At 41.4% G+C, this 19,587-nt stretch overlaps 1 protein-coding gene across 1 annotated transcript in view; it reads left to right on the forward strand.

Annotated features, from left to right (window-relative positions):
• The window catches only part of dock3 (dedicator of cytokinesis 3), a 597,933-nt gene extending 578,784 nt beyond the window's left edge, over positions 1 to 19,149 (forward strand). Inside the window, exons 52-53 of the mRNA XM_062544851.1 lie at positions 13,358 to 13,477; positions 18,973 to 19,149. Of these exons, the coding sequence (XP_062400835.1) occupies positions 13,358 to 13,477; positions 18,973 to 19,034 (182 nt within the window). The 3' untranslated portion in view covers positions 19,035 to 19,149. The remainder of the gene's footprint in view (positions 1 to 13,357; positions 13,478 to 18,972) is intronic.
• Positions 19,150 to 19,587: the final 438 nt, after the last annotated feature.

Below are 19,587 nucleotides of genomic sequence, written 5' to 3' on the forward strand. Positions count from 1 at the left end.
CTTTACCTCCTTCAGCTCCTCCTCAATTGTTCGGAAGTGCTGCAGAACAAGTCTGTAAAAATCTATGAATCAAAAGGAATAGATTGGAACTGGCATTACACAAAAAGTAAAGATGCAAAGAAGTTGTGACAGACATTCATGCCTTGTTTCTCCCTTGATATTGGTGCCAGATTAATGAAAATGCAGTTCTACCTTGCTGGGGTGTTACTGGCAGCATTGTGAGCGAATTTGACAGAGGTGTAGGTCTGACTGGTAAACTCTGTTGAACAGATTAGAAATAAAAAGGCATATTTAGTGAGATGATTACTGCAATGGCAGGGTTCATTCAAAAAAATTTAGCTGAATTTACCACCTTTTCACTACCATCAACATGTTTTCTACTACAAAAGCAAAAGTTGAAGAGTAATGTAATGCAGAGAATGGGAACGGAAGTCAGCGGCGCAATGCATTCTGGGACAAAAAGGGCGTTTTCCTCCATTCGCCCTTTTCACGTGATGTCAGCAGCTGGGAATCAGTTCGTCCGGTAGCAGTATAATATACAGTCAAAACGTCATTTAAACGTTGTGCGATAACTGAACATAACGTTAGTCCTAACGTTTAGGAGACCCGTGCTATACATAGCAGCAACTTCAGCTAGCTAACATGTTAGCAAGTTGGTTTGATGTAGACCAGGGGTCGGCAATTAAGTTTGGCCTCGGGCCAGATATTTTCCGAGCCATTACATAGCGGGCCACAAGTTCACAACCAAAACAATGGCTAATTTAATTAATTAATATCGGAGGAGGTAAAAATGATAGGCGCTCTTGAAATGACAGAGCAGAGACATTCAAGCAGGCTGATGTAGGTTAAATTTGTCGACTGGTCATTGGGGGCGCTATTATATGCCTGTGTCTTTAAAAAATAATAATAAAAAACACCAGAAAAACATTTCCACGCGTTGCTGTTAGCTGTCAAAAAATGGCACTATGAAAAAATCTGAAGAGAAAAGTTAACAGCGAAAACAGGATCTTTAATGATGAATGGACAGAGAACTATGCCTTCATCCTCCCTAATTGTATTAATGCAAAGCCCACATGCCTGATCTGTAACAACTAACGAGGGTTTCTCTGCATGCAAAGAGTACAAGACGGCACCACGAAAGTAAGCATGCTAATTTAAAGGTTGCGTTCCTAAATAACACGCACGCTATTAATGTTTGAAACTCGTGTTTTACTTTTCACAGTTCTGTGCGTAAATTGCCTGTTTGATGTCAGGCCTGTTTAAAAGAAGTCGTGTTTTAATGAAGCATTCTGGACTTTTGCTCTGGGGGCGCTGCTTCCGGGGGGCCTGGGCGGCGGGGCGGATCAGACTGTGTGTCCTGGTCGGGCCGTGGTGTGTGTTCGCGTGGTGTTGTGGTTGGGGTGGGGCTGGCGCGGGCCCCGTTCTCTCTGCTCGCGGATGGTGGTGGGGGGTGTCTGCGGATGGGTGGCGCCGCCTGTGGGCGGACTCTGGCTGGCCATGCTCAGCCATGCTGCTCCGACGCGCGGTTCAGGGGTGGTGTGTGGGTGGGCACTGGACTATTTGAACTTTCATTGTCATTGTAACTTTCAAACTACAAATGACTGTACTGTAACTGACCCAAGGCAGATGGGTTGGGCCCTTGAGTCGTGGGTCTGTCTGAGGTTTCTTCCTATATGTATCTCCAATTCTAGGGAGTTTTTCCTTGCCCCTGTTACTCATGGGCTCTCTTTGAATGTCTAACACTCTGTAAAGCGCCTTGAGACATGTGTAATGTATTGGCGCTCTATAAGCGACATTAAATTGAAATTGAAATTGAAAATTAATTATCACCATAAGCCTATGTCCGTTGTTTGAATGACAACATGTGTTTTAGGGACTAGCTTGGAATTTGAGAACCAGCGCTGTCCACTGACTTCATTTGATTTTGAATGTTGTGCGTTCACGCTGCACCTCGCTGCGTGCTTCACTTGTATTCAGATTAAACAAATATCTAAGCATTAAGATTGATTGAAATTCTTCTGTTCTGGAAAGTTACGTTTCAAAATAAAGAGCATGTTTGAGACTGGCAGTCCGATTTTTAATTTTTTTTTTTTTTATTTATTCATTCTCTGGTTCAAAAGATCTCACGGGCCAGATGTTTTTTGCTTGCGGGCCGCCTATTGCCGACCACTGATGTAGACCCTCCACGGCGAAATCAGTTGTTCAAATTTTCAAAATCATAGTTATTAAGTTTTCACGAAGGGGCATAGTCTACCTTCGAAACGATACCTTTATCTAATGAATTGAACGTCACATTACTGCATATCTGCCTCTGAAGTTAACCGTCGGCTCAACACTCACGAACGCTTTGTAAGGTCGCCGCTATTTCTGATTTACGGCACTCGCTTGTATACAACGACACAGCACGCGGATAGCTGGTTGTCAATGAGTGCATTTACCGTAAATATTGTAATAGAGGGGCAAAAACGAGCCGCCTCTTACTTCCTGTTATGTCGTTTATTTAGGCCAAGAGGTAACATAGCTTGCTCAAGTCGTCCTAACTGATAGCCTACCATTATGAGCTTTGGTTTGGTTCACCAGGCAACATGTAACAAAAATGTTTTGGTGCACAAATGGTCTTGCTCTTTGGATGACAGCCAGCGCAAATTTGAACTATATCGGTATATACGATATGGTCTAATTCCATATCTCATTTTTAAAAATATCGATATAACTTAAATATCGATATACCGCCCAGCCCTACCCTGAGATCTGTTAACTGGGTGAGATGATGAGGTTTGATTTCCACAGTCTGAAACACATGAAACAACTATTGTTATTAGCTACTATGAGTAACAAAATGAGATGCAGATGATAAACTGACCTGAAACTGACAGAAATTATATTAAAAACTACAACCACTTCAAAAATGCAAACTTCAAACACATTGGATAATATCCCACAGCAAACTATACTTTAAAGTGAGCTTTTAGGCTATGCATTCTATTTTAATGTTAACAAGTGCCATGGCTATGCCTATGAGGCATGACAGCCCACTTCACAGCTCAAATTCTCAGAAAAGGTGATTGTAATGCTACATTTATGTAGTATGACAAAAATGTCATTGTCCACCTCTAAACAATTAGGCTAGTGCACAGACGTCCCACCGTTTGGTTTGCTGCCTGGAGTCCACGTAAATCCACTGGCTTGAACGCCACCCAAATGTGTATTGAGTGTCCTCTAAATGTTAGCTAGCCCCTTCTCCAAATTCCGGACTACACACCATTACACTGATACTGCCATGTGCACTTCTCTTAGAAAACGGATACATTTCCTCGCATATTATCTTAACGTTAACCCCAAAATATTACCTAGGCACGGACCTTGCTCACCCTACCTGGCTAAAGGCATGTCGAGAACATGCGATGGCAATTTGGCTTTCGTACAGTAGCAACAAACACGTCTGTGGCTTCAAAATAACGTTAGATACACTTGTTCCTGCTGGCTGCTAGCATAGCAAACTTAGCTTATTTTGGCTACCAGCCTAGCTCTTGTTAGTGAGTAATGACCATAGACAGTAAATGTAATGACTTAGCAAAACAACAATGCATGTTAAAGCTAATCTTGGTGAACGTGAACATGTTTATGGTCGTTTTCAAACTTTAATTTTCCACTTCTGTATTAGCTGCTAACTATGACCAATGTTTAGCTTATGTTAGCTAGTAGGCCAAGTTACATTTGAATTTAATTCGTTTAAAACAAAACAGTTAAAACGGCTAACACTATATTAACTTATTAACATAAAAATGAACAATCCTGACCCAACTTACCTTGAGCTTGGTAGAACATAATGTTTTTGGTTGGCTGATGATGCTAACCGTTGGTCAGAGCTGTTGCTGCAGCCACAGAAGTGAAGTGAAGTGAAGACGTTAGCAAAGATCGTATAGTTACTAAGATGAATCATAAAGGGGTTTTTCAATGGAACAAAATAGCAGCACTTCCTGCCTCCTAAAGGGGCGTGTTCAGTGACGAAATAATCGGTTTAGAAAGGTGTAGAATTATTTCTCACATATAAATACCTCCGTTTGCCTCCTAAATGGGAGTGGCAGTTGTGTCACAATGAAACCAGAATTTACTCTCATATGAATCGTCTCGCTTTATAAACCGTCTCTGACGTTAGGAAGAAAAATTTAAAATCGCGCGCATCGGCCAATCAGAGTGGCGTTCACTGGTTGGACCATACGTTTGACCCATAGACCTAAAAGAAATGGACAAACTGACTCCGTTGTTCTCATAGACAGTAAAAGATATGGACAGAGCTATCACGTAGACGGCAGCAGAGACCGAGGAAGCAAATCTCAAAGTTTTTTTTTTAGGTCTTCTTGTCTCCTGCGCAGGCTCAGGTGTCGTACATGTGACGTAGGCACGTAGTCTGACCGAGTCTGACCTATGGCGACGCTTTACTCTCGCTGGACGCATGCGCCTTTAACACTTTAGCATTGACTTCGGAAAAACGTTAATTACTCAGCCGATAAGACAGTTACGAGATTATTATGTCAATTTCACAATGTAGTATGTACCCCGACAATAGAAAATGTTCATATAAAGGCTTAAAACGCTTCAGCTCTAACGTAATTTGATGTCAAAGTGGCGCTTACGCCCCATAGGATTCAATGGAATGGCCAGCTAGCCACGGTCTTCTTCTTAGCATGGCGGCCGCCATACTGTCTACACTCTCAGAACGTTCGCTGCCCCCTTGGTTGTTCTCGATGGAAGGGGTCTGAAACAAAATTCCGTTTACTTTCCGTCGTACTGCGCAGACTCGTACTCAGTTCGTGACGTTAGCCTGCTGTAACTCGTCTGATAGATCGAAAACCTCTGAAATTGTTAACGTTCGTTTTTTAATATTATTCATATGTGTACTTGCCTCTAGGTAATGTTTTACCATATCAAACAGTAGGCTACCGTAGGCTACACGCATTTTCACTGATCTTGCGAATGACTCTCCGTCATGGTTTTCGTGCAGGCTCAGTCAGCTTCTTATCCAAACATTACGGGCGAACGTTAGCTTCCCTACAACCGACATGCTAAAATACTTCTTTACGGGAAACCAACGTAATATACGGGGAAGAAGTTAATTAATTTTGCCTTCGATACCCTATATAGAATACACAGAAGCTATAAGGGAGACAAAGGGCACATGTTACATGAAGTTATGGGATCGCAAAAAAATCTGAAATCTATGGCCGTCCAAGGGAGTTAGCAGAGCGTTGATCACCAGCTCATTTCGTGTTTCTACTTCCGGGAATATGCCTGCCCCCTTGGTTTGACCGGACCCGCGTCACACAGAGCAGGTTGTTTGCGCCACGCCCCTTTTGAGGGGAAAACAAGCCCTCAGAACAAGCTTGAAACAAGCCAAAGTGACGGTGAAAGTGACCGGTGTTGTTCACGGTCACTGATCTATAACGAATAACTTATTACTTATAGATCAGTGTTCGCGGTAGACAGACATGCCGAGAAGTTGCTGTGTGGTTGGGTGTACCTAGCCTGACGACGTCATACTCAATTCTTATCAGAATATGAGTCTGAAACTGCTCCATTCAGCTGCGATTATGGGGCGTGATTCAACTGATACAGGGTGGGGGGGATAGCTCTGCACTCATTGGATAGCCCAAACCAAACAGAACAAGTTATTGGCTGTCAGTATCTGCGAAATCTAAGACAACGAAATATGTAGCAGTAGGCAATATGGAAAACAACCTCCTTCGTTTTTAAAAATAATTCCTTCAAACTGTATGCAATGAACAGCTGGGGAAGTGTGTCGTTACGTTAACCCAACGAGCAAACAGGCATTTTTAAACAAACGGGAACAACATCACCCAAACATGCTGTTTTAACTGAAAGTGAAAGTGAAACTGAAGTTTTCCCACATATCCACGTTGGTCTAAGTGTTCAGAAATAGTTGTGTGAATCCGTGATAAAACCTCCGTTTCAATAGCTAAGATAAACGAAAGGCCAAACTGCATGAACAAATTATGCATTCATAGCCATAGCGTTTCTGTCGCAATCAAAATCAACCTAAGCCAACACGGTCTCACACCCAACTCGTCGAACGAGGACGATGCAGTCGTGAACCTCACTGCTGTTCATCTGTCAATCATCACGTAAAGCCCGCCCTGACAATGTGATTGGTCCGAACAGCTCTGTATCTCGAATAGTAGCAGCTGAACGGAGCAGTGCCAGACCGAAGTTCCCTGCAGAAAAACAATGTAGGCGGGGCTAAACTTCGGTCTGGCATCCAGGCTAGGGTGTACCAACCACAAAGCTAAGAACCCCTAACATTAGGCTACACCAAAAATTAATCAGACCAACGAAAACGGAAATCTAGGCTAACACTTGGCTAACACTAGGCTATCGGCTATGACAGAAATGATCATATCTTGGAATTATCTAACGAACATACTTTACATCCGAGCCTGTGAGTCAACTACACTACATTCAAATTAAAATAAGAGGCCAAAAATACAGGAAAACAATTTAGTTATTTAACTTAAATGAGATACGAGTATGTCCGGGTATGACACTGGCCACTGAGTGGGGTTGTTGCTACTGCTAGTAGGCTACTCGGGAGACCGAAGGGACAGTTTTTTACTTTGATTGAATTAAGCTTTTGAACGTATCTTTCACGGTCAACGACCGGCAAAGTGGTAATATATTGAGAGGTCCTATTGATTCGTTGTGTTTTCTGTTATTGTTTACCCCTACGATTTCGGTTCGAATTACGTTTATTGACCCTAATTTGCATTGGAGTCAATGAGAGACGTTGTTTGTTTTCCCCCCAGAAGGGGCTGGAACGTTTCTCGCGAGTCAAGTTCCCGGATGTGCCGGTCTAACGTATAGATATATATAGGTAGATACCGCATTGTCCGTTGAGTTCTATTAGAACAAACGTGGAATACGGCCGCCATATTGGTAGGGGCAACATTCCCCCGTAAATGAATGGAGAGCTGAAGGAGTTTTGGGCTATAAAGTCCTCAAAACTCATAAATATTTCAATCGATGGGCATAAATTTTATGTCATGGTTACAAGTAGCTAAACTAAGTTAATAAAACAAAAAAATAACACTATTTACGTGGAGAAAAAATAAACATTTTGATGAGATCAATTCAAAACACACCCAAACTCATTAAAATATATTGTCGGATTTATTTAAATATTTGACATATAATCGTTTCATGAAAAAAACTATGACTTTTGGCCGTTTTGATGGTTTAAAATAGGAGATGCCGTCAGTTCTGCCACTTCGAACGTTACCATTTCACTACTACTGTAAGCTGTCTGACAACCAACATTCAAATGACTGCATCTGACAACAGTAACAGGACATGGCTCATGCGGATATCGTTTGACAAGTGGAAACGTTTTCCTTTACATGACCCCAGAAAATGTAAGGTTTAACAATTCAATTGGGCAAAGAAATGGACACTTTTTTAAATTTTCAATTTAATGTCACTTATAGAGCGCCAATACATTACACATGTCTCATGGCGCTTTACACAGTGTTAGACATTCAAAGAGAGCCCATGAGTAACAGGGGCAAGGAAAAACTCCTTAGAATTGGAGATACATATAACTATATATATACTTTTCTGAAGTTATCCTGCCCGGGCTGCTTACGTTACGTTATGCTATGGCAGCAACGAGCTAACAGGTAGGCTAACTTACTTTCATAAAATTAGACAGGTTAAGACTGTATGAATACTATTATAATAAAGTGACTACATGAGTAATGTTACGTTTCAAGGAATACGCCACCCAAAAATGAAATTAAGCCAGTCTCGGTCACCCCCAGAGTTAGAACAGTGAAAAAAACCCGGTTAAAATCCGTCCGGGCATTGTCCTGCTTTGGGAGCAGTGTTTTTAGCTTTAGCTTAGCACAGTTGCTGTAAATGAAGGGTGTCAGTTAGCACGTCCTTCAAAAAAAGTGACCGAGACATCTACATTTTTTTCTAAATATATCTTGGGAGCCATGTGTTAAAAACGAGTACACATCATAATAAAAAATCAAAGGAGGCTATTATCTAGGCAGATATTTACTTGGAACTATATTCGGCCTCATCACAGGCGAAGCACTGCTAGCAGGGTGGGAATTATACCAAGGCCATGAGGCCATGGCCGCCGTTGCCCTACACTTTGGCCTTGATGCCCTGTGAAAAAAAACCCATCATAAGGCCACAGTGGCCTTTATGCCCCTGACTTAGGGTTGCCAACCATTCAGTATAATACGGAATCGTCCCGTATTTGACACGTAAAAGTCTTGTTCCGTATTGAACTGATACGGAACGCTCTTTGCTCTTTGAGTGAAATTAGGTCCGGTGCTTCACCTGATAATTTGCTGCGCAATTGATCACGCAATCGCGAACCGACGGAAAAAGAAAGCAAACGCAACCAAAGTCTGCCATGATTGGGCCTCAACTTAAAGAAGTTTGAGGCTGTGTTAGTGTTTCTCAAAGCCTACAGCGGCTAGCGGGTCTATGTATTTGTGTCGAGATAACCCTGAAATGTAAAACGATCGAATTTTACTCAGTGGCCTTTGTGCCCTATCATGTGGCCTTGGTGCCCCTAAAAAAAGAAAGAAGGTGAAGGCCAAATGGCCTTGCCCCTAAAATGACGAAATTCCCACCCTGACTGCTAGATAGGCACAAGGTTCTCATGCAGCAGCACTTGAATCCCATTCCGTGAAGTTCCAGTCGAAGTTAGGAGTTTTCAAGTGCTACGTGAGACTAGCGGTGCTTCACCTGTGATGAGGCTGAATATAGTCCCAAGTAAATATCTGCCTTATCAAGGCCTTTCCCATATGTTTAGAAGGCGCTACGATTTGTACAAAGCCCACAGGGTCTGTACTCCGATCATTTCCACTCAGAGACACCTGTTTCTCCATAGGCTTCCATTGATCTATCGGCCGATATTGCCCCTAGCAATATGGCGGCGCTCTTGCCGTACGTTCTAGAGTCCAATGCGGTGTCTATGTATATATGTCTATGGGTTGGACGTTCTATCAGAGAGATAGTCACCAAATGTTCTGAAGCCAAATAAAGTAAAGAAAGCGAGAGTACAGCACTCCTAGTCATATAACTTGTTGGGAGAACCCCGAAACGTCTTGTTCACAGGCAAAAATAAAGAGAAAATAAAGAGAAAACAAGTTATATGACTAGGAGTGCTGTACTCTCGCTTTCTTTACTTTATCTCGTATGGGCACAAGCACCCAGTCAGCTAAAACACTTTTGATGAAACCGACATCGATGATAATGTCTTTAATTATGATTATGAAAAATGTAAAGTGTTGACTTTCAGAGACGGTTCATAGAGTAACTGCAATCTATATTTAGTGAACGGCAGCTTTAAGTGCTGCTGAGAGCGCCCTCCTCCTTTTCTCGGCGCTTCGGTCAACTGTTTATTGTTGGAGAGTGGGCAGTATAGTAATAGAGGCAAGACTTTTTCTGGTGGCTGATAAACGGTTTGTTGACTAGGTGCTTGTGCAGACACTGAAGCTATGGCGGGCGGCGGTGGACAGCATCTGTTGTCGAGAGATAGATACGTACTGAGCGCCACAAACGACCTAGTGTGTGCTGACTGACACGGCAGTGAAGTCTCCTCTTTTTACCTGCACAAAACGCACCCAAGATCGAAAAGACTTGCTTTTCTTGCTCGGAAAATGATGGACTCGATGTCCTGAATGGCAGGAATTAGTGCAACCACCACAAACGCAGTAATTCACCATTTCTAAGCTCGATTGAAAACTTTATCTCTGGTTTGCTCTGTCTCTCACGACTGCTGTCTAACTACATCGACAGCCACAATGACATGGCATGCGTTCTTATGTCCCTCGCCATATGTCATATGACGTATTGCTAGCGGAAAGGCGGTTAGATTGAAATGCCTATTTTCGTCAAAATTCCTGTCTTAGAATTTGTGTCACATAGTTATTTTTACATGTGTTTTATAAGACCTCTTTAGACAAGATCATGTATTAATCTAGTTATGATTTCAACCTGCACGCTGCTCTTTAACATAACTGCTAGAAATCATTAGCCAAGTTAGCTAATCAACTTGGTTAGCATTGTTAGGATAGTTAGCATTGTTAGCATAGTTAGCATTTTTAATATAACTGTTAGAAATCATCAGCCAAGTTAGCTAAGCAACCTGATTAGCATGGTTAGCATTGCTGTCTATCAACATTCATTAAATTGTCTTTTTATCAACAGCTTTTCAGCTATCCATAATCAATATTTAAACTGTCTATATTCGCACTTGCAACTTTCATAAACTATGAAACGACCATGTCTACCCTGGCAACACCTTATTAACAATATCTTCATGATCTATCTGTACATTTTTGCATTTTCATGCACTCGTAATTTCCTTGGAATTACTTTCTCTAGTTTTTATTTAATAGTTTAAAAAGAATAAAAGTTGAAAAATACATAGCTGAAGTCACCTAAGTAAGACCAACGCAGTGCAGTTTGAATTAAGTTTCTATGTTAAACGGTTGAAGCTGAATTAGACGCACAAAATGTGTTAGAAGAATAATGGCGCACTCACACTTGGCCATTCGTACCGTACCCGAGTACACTTGGCCCCTAAAGTCAGATTCGTTTGACCAGTGTGATCGCTTCGTGCCGTACCGGGGTACGGTACGCTAGTACGCTTGAAGGAGGTAGACTCTGGTACGGTACGCATGTAAGCACAGGACGTCATTAATGACGAAATAAACAATGACGTTCCAATTAACAAACACAGCACCTAAAACACAGCAACTCACTCGTACCCAAGTACGGTTTGATATGCAGTGTGATCGTAGACCAGGGACCAGAGGCAACCGTGCTCTAGTATGGTACGGGTGAACCATACCTAGTGTGAGTACGCCCTAATAAGCGGAAGAAATCGGATAATAGTAGAGTGCATTTTCATGCACTGTAATGAGTTGAATAGAGGTAATAATAGGTGATAGAATAGACACCAGAAAATGGCCATCCCTTTCTATCTACACAGTACACCAGTGATTTTCATAGGTTTGGTCAGAATTAGGCTTTATAACAGATTGTCAACATTTCTGTTGTTTCGTCTATTTTTTAGCTGCATGTATGAAGGCCAACGTGAGAAATATATTTTTCTGGCTTGAGGTAGTACTCAAGAAACGGTTGGCAAGTCTGAAAATGTCTGAAAAAAGTTATTTGATTACTATAAGCATAGCCATAGCCTTAGCTCAAAACAGCTGGTAGGCCTAACTGTTAGGCCTTTGTCATTTTAATCTGTAAGAATGTCAAATAGAGCTCCCCAGTCCCGCCCACAGCCTTGTCCGGAAGTAAAAATCCAATACAATTTCTCCATTGACAATTGGAGAATAAGCCATAACATCGTAACCGTCCATGGTAGACTTAAAACCAGCTACGATGTGACTAAGCGATTATACCTGCTCATATAGATGTCAAAAGTTAATGGGGGCATCAACCTTGTTTTGAGAAAACAATGCTTTATTCACGATTTAACGAGAGAGTACTACACTACCCGACACCCTAACATGTGAAACTGGTGAAAGCAGAGCCTTTGATTGGTAGAGATCGCCGTTGCCATGGCAATGCCAAACAAACTGTACTCAGCTTTTCCCGCGCCTATCGTCCAGCTTCGTCTCGCTGGAACTTCAAAACTTAAAATGGCTGCAGGGCTGATCAGGACCGATGTGTGGTCTTCCGAAAAATAACGGTTTTCTCATCTTGAAGGTTGAATTTACTCAATGGAAACGGTAGGAAGTAATCATCTTCTTTTCTCAGATTAATATGGAACCATGTTAAACTATCTTTAGGCTGCAAATGTTGGAAATGTGTGTACGTTTGCAAAGCATCCTGGGATTTGAGTTCTCTATCTCGGAATTTAAGATATGTACACAGTCTTGTACCTTTCGCTTTTTTTACATTTTCTGTTCATTTTTTCACTCGAAATTATAAGTTATATGCTTATGAGTCACATCGTAGCTGGTTAGCCTAAGGCATGGTCTAAAACTCTTTATATCCGAATTTTTCCAGAAGTCAATGGGAGAAATGAATGAGAATTTTACTTCCGGACAAGCACCTCTCTCGGAGGAGGGGCGGGACTGGGGAGCTCTATGCCATCATACTTAAAGGTTGGGTATGGAATTCGCAAAACGGCCGGCAGATTTTGAAAAATCACAACCCAAATGGTTCCTCCCTCCGAAGAACATGGACGCGCATTCATGCACGTCTGTACAGCACTAGTCTCCATACAATCGCTCACATCAACTTCCCCAAGCAGGTTACTTAGCCAACTAGTTTTACATTCTTTATTCACCTCCAAAGGGTTGTAGGTAGGCTAATAGTTCCACAAATCCCCGAAGGCAGATGATTTTATACATTATCGTAAAAGCACCAAATAGGCTATCGCCCCTTTCGTTCGGAATTCTAAAACAATGATGCTTTTTAATACACCAAAATAATTTGATAAATGAACCTTGCATTTTTCAGTAGCCATAGGTGTGTTTATTTGAACAGAATCTGGTTTGGTTCTTACCAGGGCTTTTACCTCCAGAAATATCCAAGTTTAGTGCTGGCCCGGTTGTTCGCGTATTCCACTGGAGCTCCAAGCGGTTAAGTTTCGGTTTCAGGTTTACAACACTCTTCGAGTCACGGTAAAATGTATTTTTTGCTACATAGCTTATTTATTGCGTGGGTACTTGAGTTTCTGTAGGAATTTGCTGTCTTAGTTTGTATAGAAATGAAGTGACACATACGACAAGAGGGGAACATAGGTGACGCAGTAGGCCTAGTTGGTTTCGTTTTAGGACTTGCTGTTGCTCGCAGCTCAACAGCTTTGAATATGTGCACAAAAGGGTCGCACGCGGGAGGGGGAGGACGAGGAAGACCGTTAGATTGACAAACGAGCTGTGAAATGATGGTAGGGGGTCAAGAATGTGATTGGCTGGAGTTTTTCAAGCTCTGCCCGTTCCACAGATGATTGACGTGTTTAATTTCCATTTCAGTGCTTCCAACTCAGTGGCTATAAGTGGGTTAGGAATAGGATTTCAAATGATTTTGCAAAAATGGCCAAAAAAAGCGAATTGAATAATGCTGCATGGTTGTTATGATACAGTAATAATATATTAATTGTATTCAATATTCATTATTGAATGCTTCACAGGGGGAATACTCATTGCACGTTGAGTATGTACTGTAGCACTTTACAAGTAATATATCATTATTGTTTTTTCTGTTTTCCTTTGCCAAATGTCTGCTCTGTATAGTCTCATGTAGAGTCTGATTTAGCTCCATACATTTCCCCTTTATTTGTAATTTTCTTCCCTAGTCCTCACTGCTCCCAGCAGCTGGAGTTTGGACAGCGGGACTCGAGAGGCACTGCCATTTCTGTCCACCCATGTGGGAAATGTGATGGCACCCCCAGTACCCCCTCGGAACCTTCCTCCTGGTCAGTGCATAGACACATGTACAAAAGTTCAAAGTAGTTAGTATGAAAAGGGGCAAGTGCTCATGTGCTGACACTCGTACTTTGTACTCTGTTTGACTTCAAACCTAAAAAAATGGTATTCAACACATCATCCAACACATTTGGTCTTCCAAAGGAGTCAAAATAAATGTGAAAAAATCTATGATATGATTACAGTTTTTCTCAAATGCTAAAACACAAAAGCCAATCTAGGTTGGTTGTCTTAAAATTCTACAATCGTAAACGCCTAATATCATAGGTGCTACGCGGACGCATCTTAAGTAAACACTATGAAAAGGCTAAATTGTAAGCAGCAAAATGCTAAATTGTAAACAGTGAGGGAAAGGGGCACTTCAGCTTTACTCCTGGATGTGGCCATGAGTTTTACCGCCTAAGGTTTTGAAAAGTCCATTCACTTCCACCATTTACCACTACACCGCAAAACTGTCCCTATCGTTGGCAAGCTGCGTTAATAAACCAAACAAAAACGTTATAATGCCAGGCTAGCGATCACTTCATCAGAGAAGTACATGGAGGAGAAAATATTTGATGAATCGGGGTTGTAGTGGCACGACGGACTTAAACGTGAGGCTGCTCCATCAATCTTTAACTTCATAGGTCAGATCACCCTACACGAACTCTCAATGCTAGCAAAGTTGCTAAACGTCTGAAAAGAGTAGCCTACAATGGCGTGCTCATATGGCAAAACAACAATACGAGAGTAAATAAAATACAGAAAATTCAGCAACACTACCAACATAATAACCAAACCAAACATGCCTAAACTACACGGTCATTCCCCCAAGGGGTGGACTAACCCTGCACACCTCTGCTAATCGTTGTGCTAGTTATGCTGAAATCTAAGAAGGGTTTGAGTGATGGCAATTTTGTACCATTTACAGTTCACCAAGAAAAGTATTTCAAATGTTGCTCACCTATGCCAGCTTTCAATAGGCTTTGAAAGCAATAAAAGGGTAGCCTACTTACTTGCATGCACGGGCAAATCCATAATCCCATGATCACCATCTTCACAAAAAAGGGCCGCAACGAAATCATCACATCTAGGCTACAGTACGTCAACGAATGACAGTCGCATGTCGGGCATGTCATGCTAACAAAGGGACGCGTTTCCCTAAAGCATAGCAAGTTTGTTGGTGGCAATGACCATTTGCAGACCTTATAGTTATAGTTGAGAACTGGCAACTATATTTTCGTGAAACAAACCCGTGGCAGTGTTTGTGGCTGTGAGTGCGTGAAGACTAATAACCAAACAGCATTTCGCTGTCATTCCCATTAAGATTTTTTACCACTCTTGCACGTTTACCTGACCTTATACCTTTGATCATTTAAATAATAATTTGCCACTGATAAACTAGTAAATTAAACAATTAAACATGATTACAATTTCTCTAATTTATATTACTCCATAATGCACACACTGCATGAACCGAAGTATCATTCATTGTACAATCCTTATAGGCAGCGGGTCAAACAGGGTTAGAGTTCATCCCCACCACGAAACTAACCTTTAAATATGCATGCTCTTGCTATGCTGAAAGTGACTTTGGATGTTAATATTGAACATTTTGAGATGCACTGCCTGTTTCAGCCATGGCCATTGAAGACGTGTGTGTGTGTGTGTGTGTGTGTGTGTGTGGCCTCTGACCCTATTTAGCCCGCAGCCTACTAGTTTTCAGTCACATACATGTTACCAAAATATTTAAATGGACAAATGCGCAAAACAGCGCATTCCTTTGTACTACATGCACTTTTATTTATTTCCATAGGTCAGAGAGACACACATGCATCCAATGCATCAGTTAGACAGCAACCATATTGCAGACTGTGTTGAGGAACAGCAGCAAACAATAAAAACCATCAGTGTAGGCACCCAGACAGATCAGGAAGTGCAGCGATACAGCAGCAAAGCCACAATGACTGATGACATTGACCATCCTTACAGCAAAGACTAAGTTTTAGGAAGGTCATTGTGTCTGGTGCAGTCCACAGGTCCAAGTCTGTGTCGATCCGAGCAGCACTGCGACAGTTGGGCCTATACCTCTGAGCCAGAACTCACACTTGCACAGCATAAAGGTGTTCTGAAACCTGACAAGGCTCATTCAGTAGAGAAGCATCTGAGCAGATTAGCGCCAGGAACTTTCAAGTGAACCCACTGAAAAATAGAATCATTAAATCAGTATAGTACATATGATATTGACATAACATTTGCATGATTTCAATATATTCCTACTTTCTAATATGAGAACAATTAAATCAACTGATTCAAACACACTTTGAAAAGTCTTTGACATTTGTTCAGAATTGAAACTTGTATTCAAAAGCCATAATAATGTAATGATAGAAATCTAGTCCTGATTGTGATCATCACACAAGCTGTGATCCGTTTCTCCTAGATGTCCTCTAGCTGGCCCAGAGAGTAACTCAAACTGTCTGTAGGCAGTTAACCTGAACAGACTAAAAAGGCACCTGGACCATCTTAGATTTTATGTAAGGTCACCACGTAAAACAATATTTCCTTAATCAAATGTAAAAACACGTTTCTTTTTTCAGTACAAACAAAATCGCTATCATCATCTGCCTGAGGAAACTAACGTTAGCAAGCTGGAGATAGCTAGCTCAGGCAGAGTTGCTAACGATAGCCCACAAGCTAACGGTAGCCAAATCAAGCGACAGATAAGTATGCACATGTAGCAAGTAATCAATCAGTATTTAGGTAACAGCAAACTTTTCAACCATGTCTATGTTTTAAACATTCGTCATGTATTGTACAGTGGGAAACTAAACATTACCGTTAGATCGTGCTTAAAAAGTTAGCTACAGCGAACTTACTGTTGATGGGCTGGTCCAAGGTTTCGGCACGAACTTCAAGTAGGGAGAGCACAGTCACTTCCAAGACGTCTCGTTCACAGCACACAGTATCTGGTAACTCCATGACTGAGTGATGCACTGAAGTTCCCCAAGCAAATTACTTAAATATTAGCCTTCTGGCAACAGACTCCCTGGGGTCGGCACTGCTGTGCAGTGTCCAGTCCACAACGCACCAGGCGGTGTTGCCCACCCTCTCCACACCTGTGAGAATCGACGGGGGCTCATCTAAATCACCCACTGTTACAATTCACGTTTGTCTTTCTGTCCTCACTGGTTCATACGTGTAGCCACAGGGTCCCTGGCAACCTCTAAAGACCTTTCCTCCTTGTCTTCTACCACAATTAACGTTACGTATGTCAGTCCCAGATGCATCTTGCTATGAACTATCAGTGTGGAATGTTCACCAACCAACCCAGTGATGTCATAGCTAGCCTAAAAGCAAGATGGCGGCGCACCAAAATAAAAGCCTTGATACAGGTGTACTGACATGTCGTTTTAAATGATGGGAAATGACTTTACGTTTATTTTTTTCTGGCCAAATCAATTCTATTTAGCTTAACTTTGATTCAAGCCCATACAAATGAAACTGTTTCACGTCCACTTTAACAATGACTGTATGCTTACATCGGCAGTGTAGCACATGTCAAATGTTAACTGAAAGGAAGATGCAACCTTCCTACTCAAACATTCAGCGGGAGAAACAAGTATTGAATGCATCAAAAATTTTTTCACTAAGTATACAGTATTTCCAATGATGCCACTGTATTCACATGTAGTGAACACCAGACATTAGAATTGACTCAGGAAATCCACACATATAAGTAAAGTTATGTGTTATAAAGTGAAATGAGACAGGACAAAAAAGGATTGAAGATGCTAAGAAAGCGCAGTACATTAAGGCAAAGGAAAGCCAGGAACCAGCTGAAATATGTAAGTCATATCAACTGGGTTGGCCTCTGTACACATTCACCCTGCAAAACTCTACTGGAAACAACGTCTGGACAAGCCTATGAAATACTTGGAGAATGTAGTCTGGTCAAACAAGAGCAACATTTTACTTCTTGGCTGTCACACTACACACAAAGTCCCTCATTTACGAAACAAACATACAACATTAAACTGGCATAGGACAGGTGTACATCCATTTTCACGGTACACAGCAAAAAAGGAGCGTTTAAAAAACAAGATAAAAACACTAAATCTGAGGTAAAAGGTACTCGAAACAAGTGAAATGATCTGTCCATGCAGCAAGATAATTTAACTTGACAAGTTTTTTTGAATTAAGATAATTAAATCTAGAAATAAGATTATAGTGTGAAGTTGAATATTTCAAATAAGAAATGCACTCTAAAACAAGATAACTTATCTAACACTACACACATACACACACTAGCTATGTTTACATGGACACTTCTATTCCGATTAGAAACGGAAAGGTAACGCTTAAGAATAACATGTACTTATTAGCTATTAACAGTGCATAACAAGCAGTTAACAATTAGTTATGGTCTTTGATGGGTAGGCCTACGTTCAAAGTCCCAAACATAGGTGAACGATTTTAAACATGTTTCAGATTACCTTCATTTTTGCCATGAATATCTACGAACTATGGCAAATGGATTGGTAGTTCTCCACAAACTTTAGGCCTACATAAGTAGGGACATGCAGGGGCTAGACAGCGGTTACCGTTGACATGGAATGTTAAATTCCTTCAAATTTAACAGTGCAAAGGAAACGAGTTTTCAATGCCACATCTTATGCATTCACTGAACTGAAACACCATCAGAAACATATTTGTAAAAAGTAAAAAATCGAGAGTGCATAACATAGTCATTTACGGAGCATCCAAACTTTCTGTGTCTCCGTATATTCAAAAAGTAACGTCTCTTCAGATGCACCAAGCTCTCGCATGACACATTTTCACAAGCAATCAAGAATAAGCCAATCACAGTGTTTGACCCGCATGTCAAAATAGTTGAACTTGGTCTGAACTCTAAACATGTTGATGAAACCGTCTTTTTACTGATTAGGTGTCAAACTTACATACATGCATACACCACGTGAGGGAATGAATCTCTTAAAGTGGCAGGGTATTATTCCAGTGTAATTACACAATCAAAGAAAAGTATATCAAAATAACACAAGCATGTCAAAAATAAAAAATATTAATGGCTTGTCCATCACACATGAAACAATGCTGCAGAAACGCGAAAAAATGACTGATGTGAGTAGGCTATTGTTTATGAGTTCCTGTTGATATACGTGCACGATGGAAATAATTTGAAGGAATGTAGTAGCAGTCTTGTAAATAGTGACCCACAGTCTTTGCAAATTCCTAATCTGAGACTGGTCTGTGACTAGAAACTCGATGAATTGTTTTTAGAAGTGAGAGGGACATACAACACACTGCCTTACCTAATAATATACCAAAACATACCATATACGTCCTAGGTAAATTCCTAGTAATTAGGACGGGTTTAGGAAGGAAGGATTACTGAACATAAATGTTGCTTCAAGCCTGGAAAAGTGGATACTTTTTTCATAAACCATTATGGTCTAACTTCATTTTTTCTCTTTTTCCCCTGCAGTCACTCCTCCACCCTATACCTGCATTGCGCACCAGTACTCAATCAGGCCTGGATGGCAGTAATTACACATTATCAGGCAGTGCTACATGTAGCAGTGGGATGTCCTCCCTGAGTGACAGCAGCTTTGGCCACACATCCTCTGAGCTGACCACACATGCTGGATGCCTCTACCATCAAGATCTGGACCAGTGGCACTGAAGAGGCTGAGACCCACCTGCCTGTGCATTACAGCACGTCTGAGCTAGACAACTTGGAATCGGGCATGCCCCTACTCTACTGCAGACAGTCAGTCCCTTGTGCAGTTCCTCTTCATTTCCCTCAACACCACTCGCAACAAATTCATCCAGCTCCAACATCACCATGAGCCTCCAGCCCTTCCTCCCAGGCCTTTCCTGGGGTAGGGGTGCATCCCAGGACATACAACCTATATCTAGTAATATAGCCCTAAAGATCTTCAAGCCAGATCTATACACTAGCAAGGAGGAACAGGCTACGGTTGCTTGGGAGCATTGCATTAGTGAGGATTAATATTATGTGCATGGGTGCATTTGGGGAGGGGGGTGTTGCAATGGCATATGGGATTTTAAAAAGCAATGTGTGTCATCATACCCTTTT

The sequence above is a fragment of the Sardina pilchardus genome, chromosome 9 (genome assembly GCF_963854185.1).
Source record: "Sardina pilchardus chromosome 9, fSarPil1.1, whole genome shotgun sequence".
Taxonomy (NCBI): domain Eukaryota; kingdom Metazoa; phylum Chordata; class Actinopteri; order Clupeiformes; family Clupeidae; genus Sardina; species Sardina pilchardus.